This window comes from Canis lupus, chromosome 21 (assembly GCF_011100685.1).
Source record: "Canis lupus familiaris isolate Mischka breed German Shepherd chromosome 21, alternate assembly UU_Cfam_GSD_1.0, whole genome shotgun sequence".
In the NCBI taxonomy this organism is placed as follows: Eukaryota; Metazoa; Chordata; class Mammalia; order Carnivora; family Canidae; genus Canis; species Canis lupus.
The window spans coordinates 41,173,993-41,197,882 of record NC_049242.1 but is presented as its reverse complement, the minus strand read 5'-3'; the positions used below and the strand labels follow the sequence as shown (position 1 = coordinate 41,197,882).

The window sequence follows — 23,890 nt, the reverse complement described above, 5'->3', positions numbered from 1 at the left end:
TGAAGTGCTTTTCGTGGACTGTGTTGGGATTTTAGGGTGTCAGTGGATAACACCCTGTTTCCTGTTCACTTTTGGAACCTATTGTGGGAAAGGTGGAGAGCAGTCAGACAGCTGGAGATCACACTATTGGCTTTTCACTGGAAGACAGAGTTAATGGTCAGGCTAGGTGGTTCTACAACACTCCTCTGAGCCAGACTTACGCTGCAAGCACTAGGTTATTTCTGTAGGGGAAACACTCACTATGCATCAGTCCAGAGTACCTGAGAGGAAGGTGCCAAGCCACACATGGCCTGTTCCTTCTCCAAAACTCATCAATTTATTAGGTTATCCCTTTTCCCCTGGAAAGCAGTGAGCACGGGAAGGAGCAGGGAGAGAGGCCTGAAGTGTTAAAATAATGAAAATGATGATGCATGGAAATACGAAAAGTAGGGAGTATCTTCCCATCCCAGCCCCCCGGGCAGTGGGCTCATGTTCTACACACATAAGCTGCCATTAATTAGGTAGCGTGATGGAGAATATGTAAAACTAGCCCAGTGCCTCGTATTGTTATTCCTCGAAGAATAATAAAAGCAGGGACTGTGGTTTGAATGTGCTGAATTACAGGCCCCACTTCCTCCTTTCATTCCCTTTGCTCTTCCCATCTGTCAGCATTTACCCACTGGTCACAGATAACTTCTTAGATTATGATTTACGCATTTGAATTTTGCAGAAAGTGGTCAAGTTCTGTCATGTGGATCCAATTCCTTTGGCCAGTTAGGAGTTCCTCAAGGCCCTCGAAGATGTGTGGTTCCCCAGGCCATTGAGGTAAGGCCAGCACCTAATATGTAGCTGACCCACGTCCTATTAAAGCATTTCCCTCCCCAGAGTAGGAGACTGGCTGGGTCCCCCAAAACCCATGGGCTAGTCAGAATTTAAGTTGAAAAACCAAGATTCTTCTGGGAAAAATTAAGTTGGGGGGATGGAGGTTATGAGTGAAAAACCTCTGTTAGTCCTTATACACGTTATAAATTTTTGTGAAATAAAACAATGAAGGTAATATATATTACCAAGACATTAATGACATTTTAGAATTCTAAAATTAGGGATAATGGGAACTAGGTTAGAAATAAATCCAGATAGAAGGGACTCACCTAAAGACACTAAGCTCAGCAAACGGTAGGGCAGGAGTGCCTGATAAAAATGTGATGGGAATCACACAGGTAATTTAGAATTTTTTAATAGCACCATTTAAAGAGTAAAGAGAAAAATGTGAAATTAATTTTTAAAATAACAGGTTTATTGAGAAGTAATTCACATGCCATAGAATTTACCCTTTAAAAATGTATAATTCAGTGGTTTTTCATATATCATATAGACGTGCAGCCATCAGCATTATCTAATTTTAGAACATTCTCATCAGCAGGAAAGAAACTGTGTACCCAAAGGCAATTACTTCCTTTTCCGCCCTCGCCTGGCCCCTGACGACCAGTCATCTGTCTCTGGATCTGCCTGTTGTGGGCATTTCACATAAATGGAATCATACAATATGTGGCTTTTTGTGTCTGGCTTCTCTCATCTCACATGATGTTTTTAAGTTTCATTCACCTTGTGCGTAGGCAAAATTAATTTTAATGACTTTTAAGTTAATCCAATGTATTCAAACTATTATTATTTCATTTAATGTGTCACTAATGTTAACATTTCCTAATGAGATACTTTATGTTCTCTATTCCATACAAGTTGAACTCTGGTGTAGGTTTTCTACTCAGAGGGCGTCTCAGTTCAGCCGAGTCATCTAGTGACATTTCGCTTGTTCAGTAGCTCATGTAGCTCGTGGCTTCGGCCCGGACAGCACAGGTGCTAGACGGGACTCCTGGCCCTAGTTCAGAGCTCTTTCCACTGCCTCAAACTGAAAATACACACATTTTCGTGAAGTTTATATGGTAAATGGTCGTGATAGGACTGTGGAATTGTAAAAGAAATATACTGGGATCTAAAAATCAGTTTCAAAAAAAAAAAAATCAGTTTCACCACCTCAGCTGCTCACATCCAGCTAATTTTCTTAAACTCTGACTCAGAGTGGGAGATCTGTTTTCATGGAGAGGGGTTGGTCTGTTCCTGTCATGTTGCTGAATTATGATTGCTGCTCTGTGGGGTATTATTTGAGGTCATGATCTCTGTAGTGTTTTAGTGTGTGTGTGTGTGTTTAAAGATTTTATTTATTTATTCATGAGAGACACAGAGAGAGAGAGAGAGAGAGAGAGGGAGAGGCAGAGACATAGGCAGAGGGAGAAGCAGGCTCCATGCAGAGATCCTGATGTGGGACTCGATCCCTGGACTCCGGGATCACATTCTGAGCCAGAGGCAGACGCTCAACTGCTGAGCCACCCAGGTGTCCCTGTTTTAGTGTGTTTAGGCTGCTTAACAAAAATACCGTAGACTGGGGTGGCTTCAACAACAAACATTTATTTTTCATATTTCTGGAGGCTGGGAAGTTCAAGATCAAGGCATTGGCAGATTTGGTGTCTGGTGAGGACTTGCTTCCTTGTTCATAGACATTCATTTTGCTGGATGAAGGAGCTCTCTTAGGCCCCTTTTATAAGGTATTAATCCTTCATGAGGGCTCCATTCTCATGACCTAATCACCTCCAGAAGACCTCATTTCCAAATACTATCACATTGGGTAATAGGTTTCAATATATGAATTTCAGGGGAAAACAAACATTCAGTCTGTAGCACATGGTATGCACAGAAATCTAGACTCTATGGTCCCTGTTGTAGGAAGTGTTACAGTTGCCAAATAGATGGCTTTTTAAGAACTTACATAAGTTATAATTAATTTAGCTGAGGTCACATGATTAAAGAAGACAGAAGGGAACAATAGTTAAAATATGTTGGATGACAGAGTCAGGAGGTGAAAACATTTGTATCCTCTCCAGCAATGGGAGGAATGTGCCAGAATGAAATATAATATAAGTTCATTCATTTATTTAGTAACAACAACCATTGTATATGTGTTTAGGCCGTGGGGAAAGAGGTGAGTGCAATCCAGCCTTAGTCTTAGTGGTACGTGTTAGATATAGAAACACCTAAATGCATTGCCATGTTGAAACTGGTGGATACAGGGATAGCCTCAAAGGAGGGAATATTTAACTCATTCTAGAGGGAGGTGGAGTGAGATAGGCTTATGTTGAGTGTAGAAGTTTACCTGGCTTGAGAGAAGATGCATAGAGTAGGTATAAAAAGAACATTCCAGACAGAAGGGACTGTAAGGAAAGGTGTAGAAGCATAAAATATCAGGATTTCGGATATGGCGAGCAGTTTAGTATAATTGGAATAGAAGGAAATGGTAGAAGTGCCAGTGGGGAGGGGACAATCAGGGAGGTACTGTAGGGCAGATTGTAAGAACAGCGTGTTAGGAAGGCGCCAGAAGGGGTAATGTGGGGTGGAGTGAACAGGGCACCCTTGCTAATAATCTAGACAAGAGGTGAATTCTCATCCAGACTAAAGCAGTGGCAGTGGGGATGGAGAGGAAGGAATGGAAGTGAGATGAAGATATTGAAGAGATTGAATTTACATGTAAAACCCTTTAGTTTTTTTTTTTTTTTAAGAAAAAAATTTAAAGGATAATATGTTCAAATTGTATTAGTAGTAAGATTTGATCTTCCCCAAAGCTAATGTGATTGTGGGTTACATTAACAGAAGTATAGTCTCCAGAAGAAGGGAAGCCAGAGTCCTGTCCTTTTTTGTGCTAACCAGACTGCATCTGGGATGTTGTGTTCTGTTGGTTTAGTGCTTAGGTCTTGGGCATAAAGGAGAATCAGATCCTGCCCCTGAGGGTCCTAAAGTTTAGAAAGACACTGAGGATCTGTAAATAAACACGTGTGCTCAGGCTCCCTGGGGGCTGTGATTGATGTACACACAATCTCTTTAAAAGAGGGAGATTGAGGGATCCCTGGGTGGCGCAGCGGTTTGGTGCCTGCCTTTGGCCCAGGGCGCGATCCTGGAGACCCGGGATCGAATCCCACGTCGGGCTCCCGGTGCGTGGAGCCTGCTTCTCCCTCTGCCTGTGTCTCTGCCTCTCTCTCTTTCTCTCTCTGTGACTATCATAGATAAATAAAAAAATTAAAAAAAAAAAAAAAAAAGGGAGGGAGATTGAGTAACCAGAGCACACTTAGACCAGAGACACCAAGAAGGGGAGGGAATTTGAAACAATGTGATCACTGATTGAATTGGAGATGTTTGGCCTTGAGAAGAGATATGTGATAGTTATCTATTACTGTGTGTAATAAATTACCCTAAAATTTAGCAACTTTTGGGGCACCGTGGGTGGCTCAGTCAGTTAAGTGTCCAACTCTTGATTTCAGCTCAGGTCCTGATCTCAGGGTTGTGAGATTGAACCTGCATTGGGGTCTGTGCTGGGCATGGAGCCTGCTTGAGATTCTCTCTTTTCCTCTCCCTCTGTCCCTCCCTCCCCCTCACATGCATGCTCTCTTCCTCTCTCTCTCTCTCTAAAAAGAAAAAAAATTAGGAACTCTAAACAGTAAGCATTTGCTGTCTCAGTTTCTGAGGGTAACTGCTTATTAGCTGGCTCATGGGGTTCCAGGCAAGATGTTAGCTGGGACTGCATGCAGTCTGCTGATGGCTCTGGGCTGGGCTAGCAGATCTACTTCCATGCTCATCTGGCAGGAGGTTTCCATTCCTTGCCACATGGGCCTTTCTATAGGATTGTTCAGGCATGGCATCTGGCTTCCCCCAAGAGAGATTCGAGAGTGAGCTCAAGCTGGAAGCCTCAGTGCCTCTTATCACCTTGTCTCTAGGCCACTCATCACTTCTTTATCCTGGTCACTAGAAAGAAGTTACTAAGTCCAGCTCACATTCAGCCAGAGAGGAATTAGGCTCCACATCTTGTGGGGATGGGTGTCAAAGCATTTGAAGGACTTAGTTTTATTATTTTTTTTAATTTATTTTTAATTTATTTTTTATTTTATTTATTATTTTTTTTTTTGAGGACTTAGTTTTAAAGCCACCACGAGACATCTTAGAGAGGAAGGACATGACAACTGCCTTCACATATTGTGAAACATTGTGAGAAGCTATAGGCAGCTAGGTTTGGCTCCACATAAGGAGATAAATGGTGCAAAGATGGAATAGGCATCTGGGGATAGTGGGCCTATGTCAGTGGAAATAGCTGCTTGGCAGGGATTGGATGATGACTTACTGGGATGTTGTGGCAGGGTTCTGGCATTGGATGGGGCATGGACTAGATCAAAAGTCATCCAGTTAGAACCCTTAGTAAATAAAGTTTTGATGGAACACAGCCATGCCCATTCATTCACGTATTGTCTGTGGCTGCTTTTATGTTACAATGGCAGAACAGAGTACGATGACACAAACCAGATGGCCTGCAAAGTCTAAAATAGTTACTGTCTGGTCTTTATAGAAAACATTTGCCAACCACTGGACCCAATGACTTTGAAGGTTCCTTGCAGTCCTGAGACACATTGTGATATATTTATTTTAATTTTTTATTTTTAAAGATTTTATTTATTCATGAGAGAGAGGCAGAGACGTAGGCAGAGGGAGAAGCAGGCTCCTTCTGGGGAGCCTGATGCGGGACTCGATCCCAGAACCCCAGGATCACACAACCTGAGCCAAAGGCAGACACTCAACCACTGAGCCACCCAGGTGCCTGAATATGTTTATTTTTAAAAGATTTTTTTTCTTTTAGGGATACATATAGAGAGGTATTGAAGAATGGAAATGTTGGGGGTTGTGGACTCTAAACCCAGTCAGACATGCAATGAAGGCCATGCTGTATTGTGTCAGGGCATAAAGTATATACCATTTTGCAGGTGGATGATTCTAAGATCTCAGTCCTTTTCTTTGTTTTGGCAGCTCCTGAGAGAGAGGGTTGTTTGCGTTGCTGCTGGACTGAGGCATGCTTTGGCTGCGACAGGTGATCATTTTGCTTTTATTTTCACAATAGGCTCATAATAAGGAGAAACAGAGCTTTAGAGGAAATAAAATTTGAGGAGTAATTTAGAGGGTCCTGCTGTGCTGCATTTCTGGTTAAAAGAGGGGATATAGGGCCAAAGTCATTTGGGAAACCTTTGGCAGGTGGGGAGGAAGGAAATGAAGGTTTCTTGCTCATATTCTAGGCATGGTGCTAGATTCTCCTGATTTAATCAATACCTTATTTAATTCTGACAACCTCACAGTGAGGTGAGTTACATTTTTACATATGAAGAAACCGAAGGGCCAGGGATACTAAAATGCTTGTCTGAGGTTGCACAGGGGATAGGATAGTAAAAGGTAAAGCTGGGAACAGAGTCTGGGATGGTCTAGTTTCTGAGGCTCACAGTCCTTGCTGTGAACTACAGTGCTTTCCTAGTGGATCTTAATGTTTATTAATTTAAAAACTTCAAATGAGCTCGTCTCCTGTACCATGAGAGGGTGGTGATGGACACGGGGTTGACCGCGTGCAGGAGGTTGTGGGTGGCACTTGGAGAGAGGTGGTGGCTTGCAGAAGAGCAGTGAGGCCTCTTCCTCTCCCTTGGTTGTCATCTTTCTGCTCCCACTCTCATGGGGTGAAGGGCAGCCCTAACTGGCTGCTGCAGCTCAGGCCCAAGCATTGATGAGTCCAGTAGTGGCCTGGGGAGGGTGGAAGAAACAAGGAAGAGTCTGGTGCAGCTCTGTACCGATGGTCACCTGGGGCTTAATGTTGCTCACATATTGAACAATTTTTTAAACTTTTCATTTTGAGATAATTGTAGATTCACATGCAGTTGTAAGAAATGAAATAGATCTCATGCATTCCTTTCCCAATTTCTCCCAATAGTAACGTTTTGTGAAACTGTAGTTAGTGTAGCAGCCCAGCCAGTCTTGATACGGTCAGGATTCGAACGGTTCCATCACTACAACTGTCTCACCTGTGGCTCTTTCATAGCACCCACTTTTATACACCCTTTTATATGCCTTTTATACATTCACTTCCTAGCTATTTCCACCCCTTCTTAGCTCCTAGCAACCGCTCTTCTGTTCTCCAACAATAGTGTCATTTCAAGAACATTATATAATGGTATCATACAGTATATAGCCTTTTGGCGTTGACTATTTTTGCTCAGCATGATTCCCTGGAGAGTCATCCAAGTTGTGAGTATTAATAATTTGTACCTTTTTATTGCTGAGTAGTAGTATTCCACAGTATAGATGTACCATTGAATTAGTCATCTCAGGCTCCCATAACAAAATATTACAAACTGGGTGGCTTAAACAATTTTCTCAACAGTTACGGAGGCTAGAAGTCCAAGATTAAGATGCCAGGAGCGTTGGTCTCTGATGAGTCCTCTCTTCCTGACGTGTAGATGGCTGCCTTCTTGCTGTGTCAATACAGGGCCTTTGCTCTGTGCACCCATGGAGACTGGGAGACATCTGGTTCTCTTCTTCTTTTTATAAAGACACCAGTTCTATCAGATTAAGGCCTCACTTTTAAGACCCATTTAACCTTTATTAGCTCCTTACAGGCTTCTTTCCAAATGCAATCACACTGGAGGTTAGGGGTTTAACATATGAATTTTTGGGGGCACAGTCCAGCCGACAAACAACACAGCTTGTCTAACCAGTCACCCATTGAGAGACATCTGGTTGTTTCCAGGTTTTGGCTATTAAGAATAAAGCTATAAACATTTGTGGACAAGTTTTTTTTTTATGTGAACATAAATTTTCATTTCTCTGGGATAGACGCCCAGGAGCATGATTGCTGAGTTGTATGGTAGTGATTACATTTTTATAAGCTGCTTCTCCTTTTAGAAATTAGCAGGACTGGAGAATTGCCTATTATTGGTTTAATTCCCCCTTTCCTACCAACTTTCTGTAATTACTAGTCTTATGTGTACATTTCTGTCCAGTTACAAAGTAGCACAGTTTCCATTATGTGTTTGATTAACTTAATTGTAAGTCTTCCTCTCTCTTAGTTAATCTGTAAATATTTCTGCAGGCATCTCTAAAAGATAAGGACTCTTACTAAAAACATTACCAAAATGCTATCATCATACCTATAAAAAACTAACAATAAATCTATAATTCGATCAAGTATCCAGTCAGTATTTAAATTTTCTCAACCGTCTCAAAAATATATATTTTTAAACTGTTTGAGTCAGGATCTGAATTATGTCTACACTGCAAGTGGTGGATATAAATGTCGTCTCTCCTTTTAAAAATATTTATTAATTCCTTGTGATTTTTTTATTGTAATAAAATATGCATAACAAAATGTACCATCTTAACCACTTTTAAGTATACAGTACACTCATATTATCATGCAACCATTACCACCATCTATCTCTAGAACTCTTTTCCTCTTGTGGAACCACAAATAATAACTTCCCTTTCTCTGCCAGCCCGTGGCAACTAACCATTCTACTTTTGACTCTGTGATTTTACATACAGGTACCTCATATAAGCGAAATTGTACGGTATTTGTCCTTTTGTGGCTTATTTCACTTAGCATAATGTCCTTAAGGTCTATCCATGTTGAAGCATGTGTCAGAATTTTCTCCCTTTCTAAGGCTGAATAATATTTCATTGTTTGGATATACCACATTTTGCTTATCCATTCACCTGCTGGTAGACACTCAGGTTGCTGCCAGGTGTCAGGTGTTGTGAATAATGCCACCATGAACATGGGTGTGTACAAATATCACTTCGAGATCCTGCTTTCGGTTCTTTAGGATTTATACCCAAAAGTAGAATTGCTGGATCATAGAGTAATTATATTTTTAATTTTTGGAGGAACTGCCGTACTGTTTTCCACAATGGCCATACCATTTTACATTTCTGCCAGTAGTGCACAAGGGTTCCAAGTAATGCCACATTCTTGCCAACATTTGTTATTTTCTTTCTTTCTTTTTTTTTTAATAGCAGTCATCTTAATGAGTGTGAAGTGGTATCACATTGTGGTTTTGTTTGCATTTCTTTAATAGTGATGTTGAGCATCTTTCACATGTGCTTTTTGGCCATCAGTATATTTTCTTTAGAGAAATGTCTCTTCAAGTCCTTTGCTCATTTTTGAATCAGGCTTTTTTGAATTGTTGAGTTTTACAAGTTCTTGTATATATTTTGAATGTTAATCCCTTGCCGGATATCACAAGATTCTTTTAATCTATAAATTTTTTTCCTCTTCTTTTTCCCCCTTTGCAATTTATTTGTGGAAGAGATGGTAAGTTTTGTTTTATTTCAGCACTGTGTTTTGCTCACATTTTGCTAGTTGTCATCACTTATATTTCACAAAACGGGCTGGTCTGTTTATAGCCTAAAGGACCATTGGTTGCAGGATACTTCCAGAGGAGTGACTGTAGATTAAATATATAAAATGTCATCTATGCATTTGTATGAGGTCCAGAACGTGGGCACATGAATTAGATTCAGTGGATAGGAAAATAAAAGGCCATTCCACTGAAGGAGCGGCTATTAAGCTATCTTGCAGTCATAAATATGTATTTATTTGGTAATTAGGAATCACTGCATTTATCTTGGTGTAGTAGAAAAGACATTGCATTAGACATTAGGACTGCTCCTGAGTCCTAGTATTTTTTCTGCTAATAGTTCCCTGTATGACCTTGGCAAATTGCATCATCTCTTCAAGCCCTCAGTTTTCTTGTCTACTAAATGTGAGGAATGGACTTGATAATCTTCAATATTCTTTCTTGCTGGGTCTGGAGTTTGAGTTGTCCTTCTTAGGTTGTCATGAACAAGGTGTTGTTTCAGTAATTTGACTCTGAAAGAGTGTCCTGGAACTTTTTGGAGGGAGTTGTAGTACGTGAGAATTTTCTTTTGTATGCGGGAATCAGGGTCTTAGATTGTGCTGAAGATTGGACTTGCGATTGGCTTGGTGGCAGCCAAGTCATAGGGCCCCTTGAAGCACTGAGCTGCTCCCTAGCAGGCATGTTAACTGAGAATGCATTGGGAATCTCCCATAGAATGGGGCTCCAGGAGCAATCTGGCCTTAGTCCTGGTAAAACGTTTTCTTGTTTTCCTCTTCTCCATGGGAAGCAAGTGGCACTGTGTTCCAGTGGGGGACTGGTTTGGCATCATCTGGACGGCGGTTGTGCCCTGGGCAGACTCTCCCACCATTTTTGACAGCAAAGGAACCAAGCAGAGTGACAGGTAAGGCGCTTATTTCTTGAGTCCTATATTTATTCTTTGTTAAGAAATAGTGACACAGGCATGCAGAAAATGGGTAAATGGAGTTTACTCATTATACTGCTTTTGCTGTTTTCTTAATTCCTTTGTTTTAAGTCTCTGTATTGGTTGGCCTGTTAATCTGATTAGAATTTTTGTGGACCCAGTAAAAGTATGCCTCCTTGCTGCCAGAGTGGAACCTGTAGAGAGAGGTTGAGAGATAGATTGTCAGGTTAAGTGGAGATCAGGATGGTAGCTCTAGAACTGTTAAGAGTTAGTTTGGGAAAAAAAAAAAAAAAAAAAAAAGAGTTAGTTTGGGAGACATGACTTAGGTGTTTGGAAATAATGCGTAGCAACAGTGAGCCTCTAGATTCTGAATCCTGGGTTGGATTTACTCACCAGGCACTGTGGCAGCTGCATAGCGTTGGCCCTGCTGAGCTCACTGCATGGCTAGGAGCAGACAAGAAGGCACCCTCTCTGCAGGCGGGCACATCCGAAAGGGAGACCTTGGAAGGACTGTGCTTTGCAGGCCCAGTTCCTTCTCCCAAAAGGAGAGTAGGACTGAGTGAGGATGTAGAGTGAGGGGCTGGGAATGTTCTTATAGGGAAATCTCTACATGGGCACATGAGGAGCGGTTAGTGACTATCCTGCTTGTGGGTCTGTTGGTCTGTCTTTGTTGGCCATTTAGCCTATAGGGCTTTCTCTTCTATTTTTCGCTCTCAGGCTCAGTCTCTTTCAGCTCCTCTCTCTGCCTGCCTCTCCCTCTGCTCTATACTCTCCCTGTGGACACCCCCCTGTTCCCCATATAGCACCATATCTGCATCTCCTCTTCTTCCTTTCTTCCTCTCTTACTCTGTGGCCCAGCCTCCTGAAGGTTGGCTGTAGAAAATGCCTGCACAGCAAACCTCCCTTCTCCCCTAGGTGAGAACAAAGGAGGAATTTTTGAGGATGGGATAAGAAGTGGGGAAAGAAGGGAAGGGAAAGCCACGGTGGGAGTGATGCACAAGGTATTGGGATTGTTCTGACTTTCCTAAGTCCTGGAGGCACTCCCATTCATCTGAGGGTGAGGCTTGTCACCCTGAAGCCCAGGAGTGGAGTTGGGGAGGCTACTCTGAGAGAAGGAGAAGGGGGCATTAGATGCTGGACAGGCAGTCCACTGCACCTGACCTTGAACACATTCATAAAATAAATGCATACTTCCCAAACGTTTTTTTTCCTGCCTCCTCTAGGTATTCACTGCTCCCTGGGCATTTCCTGCTCTCTCATTCCTCTGTGTCTTCGGGCAAGCTCTCACCCCTGCCTGAGATGTCTCTCTTCCTGTTCCTTCTGGTAATCTTTATTCTGTCCTGATAATTTTTGAAGGCTTAGCTCAGATTCAGTTTTCTCAGGGAAGAGTCTTCTCTCTTCTGACTCCATTGCATTTTCTTCATGTTCACAGATAGCACAATGTCCTGTATTATGCATGTTTATATGTTTTCCCACATGCCAAAGACTGTGAGCTTATTAAGGGCAGGAACTGTATTTGCTTTCTGTTTCAGCACAAGACCTGTAATTGAAAGGAATCAGAAATGCTTTTATTTGATTTAAATGACCTTTTGGGGGTCTGTTTGGGGCCCAGCTTAGATTCTGAGTTGATTGGGGGAGTTTTCTGATGGGACATTAGAATAGATTGTGAGCTTCCTGCCCTCAGAGTCTTTCCCTTTTTTTTTTTCCTCCATCGTTACTTCCTCGCCACTGTTTCTGCAGCTGCAACCCTGGACGTCCTCTCCTCGCCTGCCCACAGGCCCCATGCTTCCTCTCTGGTGAATGTGTTGAAAATACCCCCTTTGTCCCTTTTCATTCCACAGGATACTCGAAGGTGTGAGAGAGCATTTTATTAAGATACTAATTAATAATTAAACAGAAGTGTCAGAGAGAGTTACAGGATAAGACTGCATTTCTCCACATGCTAGACCCAGTGACCACCGTTTCTAGCAGAGTTGGTTGAGATTATGACCTGTCAGCGAAGGCGGTATAATTAAGGGAGGAAAAGTGCTAGATTTGGAGATGGAGGGCTGGTTCAAATTCTTAGACCTGCCTGTGTGTTCTTTGGAGTCCTGGGTTTGCCTGCACGTGACGGTAGCTGAACGTGAGATGTTGTTGCTTCTGGGCCTGCTCATGGACACAGCTAGGGGATAGATGTGGCACACACATATTTACACATACGTACACCCATGTCTATATGTCTGTCTCTACTAGGAACTGACTTTACAATGGCTGCTCCAATTACAATCCAGGATCACATGGTTAATTTTAGCCTTCCACCTTTTCATGTCTGTACCTTTCCTCTCCTTCCTGATAGTGAGAAATCTGGCTCCTTTCTCCTCAGTATATTTTCTTGTTTGTTCAGTCCCTTGGTATGTATTCAGTCTTCCCAGCACATCATCCATCTTCCTGGCCAGTGCCACCGATTCTGACCTGCCTACTCTGGCTCCAAGTTTCTTTTGGGCCCTGGGGGCAGCCTGAGCCCCTTCTCCGCCCAATCTGTTCTACGTGATTGCAAAAAAAAAAAGTTTTTTTTTTTTTTTTGGTAGGCCTGGAGAATTCTAAAGCAACCTGTGTTCTTGCTGGCTCAGATCACTCCGCTTCATTGACAGGTAGGTACCAACAATTTGAGTCCCACACGCCATTCAGAGTTCTGCACATTTCTGCCTCACGGGGGTGGATACTGGGACATGGAGGGAAGAGCATGGACTAGGAGTCAGAATTTTGTTGCCACCCATGGGTCTCGTCTTAGGAATCATTTTACCTTCTGAGTCTGTTGCCTTCTCTCTCAAATACTCTATGGGTAGTTTTAAGAAGTAAATATGAAAATACATGTAAGGCATCCCCATGAAGGAAGCATAGGCTCATTTCCTTTCCTCTTACTTGTACAGTAGGGATAAAAGTATCCTCCTCCCAGGGTAGCTGTGATCACCAAGTCACACAGCCAACAGTTAGTTGGTGTAGCATATTGTGGTCTTATCCACCGGATCCATTTGATGTCTAATACAGCTGTCTGTTCTCTCCAGCTGTTTGCTCTCAGACTAACCTGTTCTATCTGGCCTGTCTTCCAGTGCATTTATCTACTTCTCTGCTCTGGCTGTATTCATCTACTCTTTATTTATCTATTTATCTTCATTTTTATTTACCTTTCATCTTTGTATCTTCTTATCTAATCTCTGTGTCTATACATCTTTCGAGTTCTGCACCTATTTTTCTAATCTATTTTGTATCTTTATGCATTTCTACAATCTAATTCATCTCTTTGATCCCTCCATCTCTGTCTAATCTGTTTTTCTCTCTCATGCTATCTCTCTCTCTTTTTGGTGATGCATCCTTCTATTCATTCGACACACCCTGCCAATACCTACAAACTTTCCAATGACAGTGCAGCATTTTCTTGGAATTGAAGGTTATCTCTTCCAAAGTGTCTCTTTCAAAGCCAAGATTGCCCAGATCCCTACCAGTATACTGAGACAAGAGCTCTGGGAGATTTATTTTGGTAACTGGAGCTGAACGCAGGACTTTTTTTTTAAGCAGAGGAGAATGACTTTCTTACATAGTGTTTTCAGTGTTTTATGTGAAAATTAAGGTGTGTACACAGCATGTATAAATTAACGGTGACACGCATTCTGCAACATCAAATGTGTAATATAATCCAACTGAGAAGCTGCCACTGTTTCCAGAATACAAGAGCCATAATGTGAGAGTTAAAATATGTTACAAACTCTAAACTACAGATAATTCATATTTAGACAAATTCAAAACAACCAACTAACAAAAGAAATACCTACTTTTAGCTTGTTTCTCATCTTAGGTAGACTTACATATATGTTAAAAGGGTTGAGTTGAAGTGAATGCCAGTTGTTAAGGATGCCCCCTAGGGTGAGAGGTGACTAGTTCATGCCCCACAGCCAGGAAGGTTTGAGGAAGACACTCTTTTCTGAGAATAAGAGTATAATAAGAGATGTTTCTATTCTGTCCTAATTAATTTGAAATGGCCAATATATGTAAATTTAGAGATTCTCTAATTGCTTGCTAATAATTTCTTCAAAAATCTTATAATTAGTGAAATTATTTATTACTTCATATGTGAAACTCTTCTATCATGCTATTTTTAAAACATAGATGTTGAATTTTTGTTTTATTGAGGGAGAATTCATATATAAAATTAACTCCTTTAAAGGGCATAATTTAATGATTTTTTTAGTATGTTCATAAAGGAAATTGGTTTTTGATATTTGAGTTAAAAATTGTCAAGATTAATATCTCTCTTTCTCGGTCCAGTTTAGTTCAAGCTGTTACACATCGGATTTTGTTTATTGCTCTTTAGACCTTTTCTCTGGAGTTGTGGTAGATTATATAACTATTTGGCATTGCAGCAAAATGTAATTTGGCTGCTGATGTAACAGTGTAATGATCCGCATGTGGAAGACAGTTTATCTTTGCAGAAAGATGGTTTAGACTTTCTAAGACAAATGAAGGCTTATTACCGAGTCGGGCTCACTGTCAATGGCATCTTGGTGGCTAACCGGTCCATTAAATGGGTTGAGACTTTGCTGAGGGACTTCTCCGCCCTCTTAAGGGATCTTCATACTTTGTACACTGTGGTGAAGTCCCTGGAGGTTGCCCTCTCTCAGGGCATGAAGTACACCAAATTCACATCATCAAACTGCAGAATGTCCATGCTACAAGGTCATCTGAGTGACAGAATGGCTCCACTGATTTACACTTCCTCTTCTTAGATCTAATGAGACAGGCCCAGAATGTGAACTGATACACCCAGTGTCAAAGACCCAAAGTCAGCTCTCGGACTTGAACCCCGAATCTTGGTTTGATGTCCTTTAATGATACTGTTTGGCTTTATACCAGACTGCCCTATGGCAAGCAATACTGGGAAGATTTTTGGGAGGTCACAAAATGCAGTGGAAGCAGAGGACTTGGCTTCTAGTTCCACTTGACTCCTTATTAGCCATGTGATCTTGAGAGTCATTTAACATCTTCAGGCCTTAATTAATTTATCCTCTAGAAGAATGCTGTCTAATAGAAATATAATGTGAGCCACATTTCAAAAAGTGAAAAGCAGGTAAATTTTAATAGTGTATTTTATTGAACCCAATATACCTGCAGTATTATTTCAACCAGTAATCAATATGAAAGTTGAGGAGCTGCGTGGTATTTTTTTTTTTTTTTAATGCTAAGTCTTTGCAGTCTGTTGTGCTTTTCTTTGTTTTACAACGCATCTCAATTTGGACTGGTTACATTTCAAGTGTTCAGTAGCCACATGTGTGTGCTGTGTGATATGCAGTACAATGTGGAAAGGTAGGATGTTAGGGTTGGTTGGAAAAGCTCTTAGAGATCATTCAGGGAGTCACAAGCTGTAGGTTCATGGGCCAAATTGCACAGCTCATGGCTCCATTTGGTCTGGCTTCCATTCATTTGAACATGAATGCTGGTTAGAGAAGCATGTGCTGTGAGGCTTTCCACCGTGGCCCACGAAGCCTCTCTTGTGGCCAGTGTCATCAGTTACACTGTCTGCCCTTCTAGGCCATCCACCCTCCCTTCCAATTTGTAGCTGGTGAAACTAAGGCTTAGGGAGTGATTTGTCCAAGGTCAATAGCTAGTTAGCAGGTCCAGGAATAGAAGCCAGATTCATTTGACTCTGAATTTGCTCTCTTTATGTGAATTCACAATGTCAGTCATTTGCATTCGTGCTTATACCTCGGGAATGCCAGGAGGTTCAAATGAACTACCGTGCTGCATGGATGGGAGGTAGCAATGTTGCATGCTTCCTTTCTGCTAGGCGGGGCATTTTGTGAAATAATCTTAGATCTGGAAGGTTTAAGCTTAAATAATATGTATTTTAACCTGTTATTTTAAAAAGTTAATATAAACTTTTCATAACCAAAGGCAATGCAAGCATATACATTTTTAAAGATGGAGAAACATGTTTTTCTCATGGTAAATGTTCAATAAATATTTGTTGAATGAGTCAGTGAAAAAATAAACTCACACGTTCCTGTTCCTTGACAAACTACTAGGAACATTTGGCCTTGTTTCCTGTTTAGACATGAATTTTGTATCCTGCTCTGCTCTAGTGAACATTATAGCATAAGAATAATACAACTTCTCTTAACCACTTTTTTTTTTTTCAGATTTGTGTTATTTTCCATCATTTTGAACTAATGTTCCTTCACCTCTTTTGTTCCTCTTCTGTTTGTTTAAGATGCAGGAGAGCTGTATGTTTGGGGAAGCAACAAGCATGGGCAACTGGCTTCCTTGGCTGCTTTCCTTCCTAAGCCCCAGAAAATAGAAGCACATTGTTTTCAGAATGAAAAGGTCACTTCTGTCTGGAGTGGGTGGACACACCTGGTTGCTCAGACAGGTGAGAGAGCAGCAGAGAATTTGTGGTTGGTAAGAGCAGTGGGGCGGGGGTGGGGAATGGGATGGGGGGGGACAGCTGTCTAAACAGCTATGAATGCTCAGGACTAAGTAGGTGGGTTTTTACTATGAAAAGCTCTAAGGATTGGGACGGGGAGGACCTGAGTTCTGTAGTCAGCCAGATATGGAGCTTTCCTTTCTGGATCCAAGGTTTGCACCCAAAGAGTCAGGGCTAGGTTAGATGAACTCTTTTTGGCCTCGTGAATATATGATGTCTTGTGAAGGAATCCATTGTAGCAAGCATCACCCAGAAATTTGCCCAGGTTGTTGGGGCATCTTTTCCTTGTCATAGCTGAAGAGATGACTCTACTTGCATTTCCACCTGAGTCTAAAAGGCTTTAGAAACTTTTTAAAAAGATTTTATTTATTTATAAGAGACACACAGAGAGGCAGAGACACAGGCAGAGAGAGAAGCAGGCTCCCTGTGGGAAGCCTGATGTGAGACTCGATCCCAGGACCCCGGGATCAGACCTGAGCCAAAGGCAGATGCTCAACTGCTGAGCCACCAAGGTGCCCCAGCCTTGAGAAACTTAAAGATTAATATTTTAAGATTGAGGCAAGAGCATTATTTTGAATCATGATTGACATGATATTTTGATTTAAATTTCCACTAACCCTAACAAACCACATACATTGATTCAGACATCCTATATTTTCCCTCAGATGTTACCTTATTGTGCTACACTATCCAGCTTTTGGCATCTTTATCTTTTCTTGAGTCTTTATATATTTCTCATCTTTCCCTTAGGGCAAGTTTTCTTTTGTGGTCTTTGTATTGCTGATTTTTTCCCCTGGGTTTGTATTTTTATGGCCTCTTCTTGCCTGCCTTCCTAGAGCTCCTGCTGACTTATGTAGAATTTCCCAGAGAGACTATTTTATTTTATTTTTTTAGATTTGTTTGTTAATTTGACAGAGAGACCACAAGCAGGGGGAGTGGCAGGCAGAGGAAGAAACAGGCTTCCCAAGGAGCTTGATCCCAGGACCCCAGGGTCATGACCTAAGGCAGATACTTAACTGACTGAGCTACCCAGGCACCCCCCCCCCCCCTCCGCCAAACAGGCCATTTGTAATTCTTGAGATCTATTATCATGTCCCAGCCTCTTGAACATCAGGAGTTCTCAGGAGTCCCTTTGCCTGCCCTTGGCCTGCTTGTTAGCTACACAGGGATCTCCAGGCTCCCAAATACCTACTGGTGACTGTTAGTTATTCCAGTGCCTTGTGGCTTTTGTAGGTTTTCAGGTCAGCTTCAGTTATCCCTAGGAAGTCACACGCACGACACACTGGAACACAGACACTTAGGAGTATTCATGCCTGTGATGCTTTTAATTGTTTTTTTTTTTTTAACATTTTTTATGACCATTTTGGAACAGAGGCCTGTAATAACAAAGATACAAAGTAAACTTTCCATATCGACCACTTCAGAGATTGCTCTAAAGGGCAAAATCATGCATGACTTTCCTCAAAGAGATGGAGACTACTAGAAAATGGTGACGGCCTACAAAAACTTCTTTTTAAAGATTTTATTTATTTATTTGAGAGAGAGCATGAGCAGGGATAGGGGCAGGATAGGGCTCCCTGCTGAGCAAGGAGCCTGCTGCAGGGCTCAGTCTGAGATCATGACCTGAGCTGAAGGTAACTGAGCCACTCAGGCGCCCCTACAAAAACTTTTCTTAAGAAGACTCATTGAGTATAGTAGTTGTGTATTTGTATAATTGTTCACATTTGCCTTTTACCCTAGACAGTGAGCTCTGTGAGGGAGAGCACCATGTTAGTCTTACTTCTCTATCTTCACTTTTTAGTGAAAAGAGAGTAAATATCTTCAAATACAGTGAGTCAGGGTGGACAGTGAGGATTTTTTTTTTTTTAAGATTTTATTTATTCATTCATGAAAGACAGAGAGGGGGATCCCTGGGTGGCTCAGCGGTTTAGCGCCTGCCTTTGGCCCAGGGCGCAATCCTGGAGTCCCGGGATCGAGTCCTGCATTGGGCTCCTGGCATGGAGACTGCTTCTCCCTCCTCCTGTGTCTCTGCCTCTCTCTCTCTCTCTCTCTCTCTATGTCTATCATAAATAAATAAATAAATATTAAAAAAAAAGATTAAAAAAAAAAGAGAGGGAGAGGCAGAGACACAGGCAGAGGGAGAAGCAGGCTCCATGCAGAGAGCCCAACGTGGGACTCGATCCCGGGTCTCCAGGATCAGGCCCTGGGCTGAAGGCAGGCGCTAAACCGCTGAGCCACCCGGGCTGCCCAACAGTGAGGATTTTTGACCTCTTTCCTCACTCTCACTGGCCCATGAACAGAAGGCTTCAATTAATCTCTTTGTATTCACGAGTCCAAGCAAATCAGTTATTGTGTATTGGGAACCTGTTGAGCAGTGTGGTGAGTGTTGGAGCAGACCTGGGCTGTGCCCTCCCTGGAATGTGTAGATAGGCCTGAGTCTAAGAATATAAACATGGAAGACTTTACCATCCATTCAGCCATCTGTCCGTCTATCATACAAATGGTGAGAGTCTATTTATGTACCACGCCTTGTACTAGCTATATACATCCTACTCCCAGGGAGCCCCCTGTCTCCTGGGGGAGACTGACCTGTTACCCAACTTTGGTACATTGCCATGGGAGATAGCAACAGTGGAGCTAAGTACAGTGTGCAGAAGTAGCACAGGAGGTGGCAGTGGTGTGAGTAACTGGGTGTTAACAGGTGGGTGTTTCGTGGCTAGTCAGTCTTCAAAGAACTACCGTGTGGTAGAGTACACTTACTACCAAATGGCAGTGAGTTTGGTTGAGTCTTCAGTAAACCCTTTAACTAGTTAGGTAGCCGAGTAACGAAAGGCAAGGTGCTGCTTCTTGGGTGCTAGCTTTGTAGCATCATAACCCACACTGCTTTCCACATCTGGACCAAAGCCCAGCCCTCGGGGTGGGAGGTTGGAACCCACGGCCCTGACACTGTCTGAGTCACCCCAGCTGCTCGAGAGCTCCGCTTCACATCACCACCTCCACTTGACAGCAGGATTTTTTGGTAATGTTTCAGCTGTTTAATTAACTTGTTAATTGAGATCTCTTGTTTATGTACTCTGTCACTTTCCCCTTTCTCCATCGTTCCAGAATGGTTGTAAGCTGGGATGTCTGAGTGTCCTGGCTGTTGTACTGAATTTGGGTAAATGGGAGTCTCCTGCTATTTGATTCACCAATTTTGTGCTCTTTCTAGCGTCAGTGGAAGCTTTTGCCCTGGCCCAGTGTCGCTGAGAGGAAACACCCAGGGCTTCCAGTTTAATCAGACTCAGCTGCTCATATTAACAGGAATAAGATTTGCTCAAAGGGTCAGGAGTAGCTCATTAGTGGAACAAGGAGTTATTTGACTCCGGTTGCTTCTACAAGCTCCAGTGGTGAATTGCTCCTGGGACTTACCTGGAGGCCACATCAGCACAGAGCCTGCCCTCAGTCTCAGTCTGGAAGGCATTAATTGTGTGATATTGATTAAAAGGAGGATTTATGAACACTGGCCATGTGTCTATCTGGTTAGATGGGATGGGATGGGGTGGGTTAGGAGAAGAGAGAGGGGGGTGGACTCTGCTTTTCCCCTTCTGCACAGCCCCTACTCTAGTGCTTCTCAACTGCAGGTGATTCTGTGCCCCCGGGTTTGATGGCAAGGTCTGGAGTTGCATTTGGCTGGCACAGCTGGGGGGTGCTACTGGCATCTAGGCAGTAGAGGCCACAGATGCTGTACAACATCCTGTGATGTGCAGGACAGTCCCCCATAACAAGGCAACACCTAGCCCCAGATGTTCGTCTTACCACCATTGAGATATGCTGTCCAAGACTGACATGCATCCCCCGGTGGTAGGTGCTTACTTGGGCAGTTTACGTGGTGGCAGGGTAACTTCACAGCTCATCTGTATGGGAATCTTGGGATGCAGTCTTTGCCTCCCCCTCCGGGAGTCTGGTGCCTGCCTGCAGTGTCTGCGATGGAAAAATACTTTTCTCTGTTAGTCAGAGGCACTTGGAAAGAGTCCAAGAGAACCTGTTCTAATCTGGGAAAGTTGGCAAGGATACCTGTGTCTCAGGATGGAGGAGCTGCATTCTAGAAACCTTTCTGAAGCTGCTTAATGTCCCTGATCATTGTTCTCAGGAACTTCGCGGGACTCCTGGGTGACTTTATCCAGGCTCAGTGACCTGCAGCCATCTCATCTGAGAGTCCTGATTTCCTGGCCTGAGATGCTTCTAGTGAGGTCTGGGTGGCAGATGTGAGGTCTAGCGTGGCAACCTTGGTCAAGTCACTCTACCTGTCTAGGCCTCAACTTCCTCATCTCTCAAGTAGGATATTAAAACCTGCCTGCATTCTACGTTGGGCTGCCACGAGGGTTAAATGAGTGAATCTGTGTGAAAGATCCCAGCTAACTGTAAAATGCTGTCCACACCTAAGTGAAGGGTGCCTGCAGATGGGATATGTGCGTATGTTAAGGGGTGAGCAAGAATTTTAGTCAGTAGGGTCTGTGCGGAGCTTGAGACATACCAGCTTTCCCTCCAAGGGCTTATGAGCCGGCCAGAGACGCTCAATGACCAGCTCTGTGAGGGAAAGTTGCCTAAAGTTTTTCATTTACACACAGGCCAGGAAGTGGCTTTTTCATTTTGTCAACAGTTAGGAAGGCCTTCGTGGCCTTAAGAGTTTTCCTGTGAAAATCTCTGATCACAGTATTGCTCCTTCTCGGTACACATCCCAGTTTATAGTTGTATACATCCGTGTGTTTTCTTCTTTAATGCCTAGACTGTGAAAGCAGCGTCTGTTGGCTCGTGGCTCTGTCCCCAGCACCTGGCATAGGCCTGGCACATCATAAATGGTTAGTAACTAAAGTTGCGGAATGAATGAATAAAGGGCAAGGTAAAAAGCAAGGTGGGCTTTGAAGTCAGACAGGCCTGCGTTTCTGGATCTTAGCTCTGTCAGCCTCCTGATTCTGTGGCTGTGGTCAGCCCCAGCTCTCTCCACCTCCGTTGCCACCACCGTGGGGCAGGCTCCTGAAACGTCTTATTTGGGTCCTGCAGTGGTCTCCGACTTTCTCATCTTCCTATGCTCCTTCCCCACAACTACTTGGTCTCCATACCTCAGCTAGAAGGTCTTTACAAACCCACTGTGTCACATTCCAGTGGCTTCCCAACATTCTTATGGTGAAAACATACTCCTCAGTGGTCCCCCGAGGCCCTGTGTGGTCTGCCCTCTGCCTCCCTTGCCAGCCCCATTCCGTACCATGCCAGCTCTTGCTTTTTCAGCCGATCTCCACTCTGGCCTTTACATGGTACCTTGAATGCGTTATGTAATTCCCACCCACTTTGTACCTCATGTTCCCTCTATTTGGCACACTTATCCCTGCGCTCTCTCTTCATTTTGACTTAGTTAACGTACTTTTTTTTTTTTTTCACACCGCAACTTAGTCATTGCCTCCCCAGGGAGGCCTTCCCTTGACGTCCCTGACTAATCACTTTTCCCTTTATCTGTCTCATAGCACTACAACTTCTCCTTTGTGCTGTTTTTTGTAGAATTTTTTGACTGGCTCCTCCTCCCACTAGACCATGAGCCTTATAAGGGTCGGAGCTACATTGCTTTCACTCAGCATTATGTCCCCAGTGCTTGGCAAAGTACTTGGCACATATGAGGTTGGTACTCAATACACGTTGGACAAATGAATAAATGAGCTTACTTTCTCATTAGGAAAATGGGTAAATATTGCTGACCTTATGTGAGGATTAAATGAGATGATGTCTTAAAGCTTCCGGTATCCATGAGGACTGGGCTTGTGTCTTGATTCAGTACACATTAGCTTCCTCTGCTCTTGGAAATTCTGGAGCTCTCTGGAGGTCATGTGCCCCATGTCTTCCTCCGGCAGAGGTCTCTGTGGGGCTGATTTGCATGTCTCTGGACAGGTAACAGGTTGATTCAGGACTCTCCTGGAGAATGCAGAAAGATCGATGCTTACAAATGCTAAGTGCTGGTTGTTGGTAATTTATTAGAATCTCAAGCAAAATGATTTATACAAGATCCTGACCCTAATGTAGGGTTGGTCAGAGTGTCTAGAATCTGGTTGCTTTTGGCATCCTGAAAGCTTTCCCTGCGCTACGCAGTATCCCAAAGTAGTCTTGTGGTCTCACAGAGGCTATGGACTGAGAAAGTGAGCCCAAATACAGAGTTCTTGACATTCTTCACTTCAGTGTCACTTAAGAAAGTTCCAGAGACTAGAATGTTGTAGAGAATCAGAGAAGAAGACACTTTCTCACCTTGCAGGTGAGAAAACTAGAAGAGGAGAGAATGTGATTTATGGTAGCACTTAAGCTGGAAATCCAGTTCTACTTTTCAGTAAATTTTTTTTCCCTCCCATCACAGTCCTCTGGGCTCTTGGTTATATCCTTTTATAATTGAGATATGTTTTATTCTTTTGTTTCTTTAAAATGGGGAATTGTGTGACACACGTGGAAGGGACCAACTAACTCTTAGCCACTCTCCTTTCTTCAAGTGTCACTGACCAAGAAATATTGTATTTGATGTCCAAACATAAGTGAAATCCAAGCCCAGCCATTGATTCACACTATTTTTTTTGAGTTTATAAATATGTCTAATGCTGATTTTTCTGTTTTGGGGCCAAGATCCTTTTTAGGATAGGGTGACAGTGTGTTACTCCATCTTCTTTGGGACCATATATCATGAAACCTCAACCAAGCTCAGGGAGATTCTGACCTCATGGGCTCTATTTAAAGCAGATACTTTGGAATTCATGATGTTTGTGCTTTAGAACTCTGAAAACCCAATGGTTGAAAGTCAAAGTGAGCCCAAAGGACTATTTTGAAATGAATAGCTTTGCTTGTTATTAAAGGCATTAGTTTTTTAATCCAAGAATTTTTAGAATGTTTGGAATGGATGAGAACTTTGAGCTCATCTGTCCTGCAGTTTAGAGGTGGGGAGACTGAGGACTAAGAAGATGCCATGAGTGAAGGAGGGAGGGCAGAGCTCAGGTCTCAAGGCTCTCAGTGCAGTGCTCTTTTCACCTTGTCATATTCTCTCCAGAGATGAGGAGATGTGGATGACTTCACTAATCCAACCTAGGGACCCGAACCAGGAATAGTAGTTTCTTCTGTACACGAAGTTCTGCTTCACTGATTCTTTACCTGAAATGTGTAGTCATAGATCCCCTTAATGGATTTGCGTGTGGAATAGAAAGTAGGAGATGGTGCCAGGAGCAAGGGTCAGGAGGCGATTCCAGGATTCACAGAAGTAGATACATT

General features: G+C 42.8%; 1 protein-coding gene and 1 long non-coding RNA gene across 8 annotated transcripts in view; one reads left to right on the top strand and one right to left on the bottom strand.

The window, feature by feature from the left end:
• SERGEF (secretion regulating guanine nucleotide exchange factor) overlaps window positions 1–23,890 on the top strand; it is a 219,416-nt gene that overhangs the window by 6,394 nt on the left and 189,132 nt on the right. For 6 of the 7 annotated variants that reach the window (XR_005375800.1, XM_038569188.1, XM_038569186.1 and 3 more), the window contains exons 4-8: window positions 710–804; window positions 5,878–5,938; window positions 10,033–10,146; window positions 12,735–12,797; window positions 16,409–16,567. Coding sequence is in view for 6 of the 7 variants with exons in the window: in XM_038569188.1 (XP_038425116.1) it covers window positions 710–804; window positions 5,878–5,938; window positions 10,033–10,146; window positions 12,735–12,797; window positions 16,409–16,567 (492 nt within the window). In the remaining variant the exon portion in view is untranslated. The remainder of the gene's footprint in view (window positions 1–709; window positions 805–5,877; window positions 5,939–10,032; window positions 10,147–12,734; window positions 12,798–16,408; window positions 16,568–23,890) is intronic. The other variant, XM_038569187.1, reaches the window with a different exon arrangement.
• LOC119865024 lies at window positions 9,857–20,686 on the bottom strand. The gene is made up of 3 exons (XR_005375801.1): window positions 20,474–20,686; window positions 10,561–11,707; window positions 9,857–10,361 (listed from the first exon to the last, which is right to left on the bottom strand). It is a non-coding gene; the product is annotated as an uncharacterized LOC119865024 (long non-coding RNA).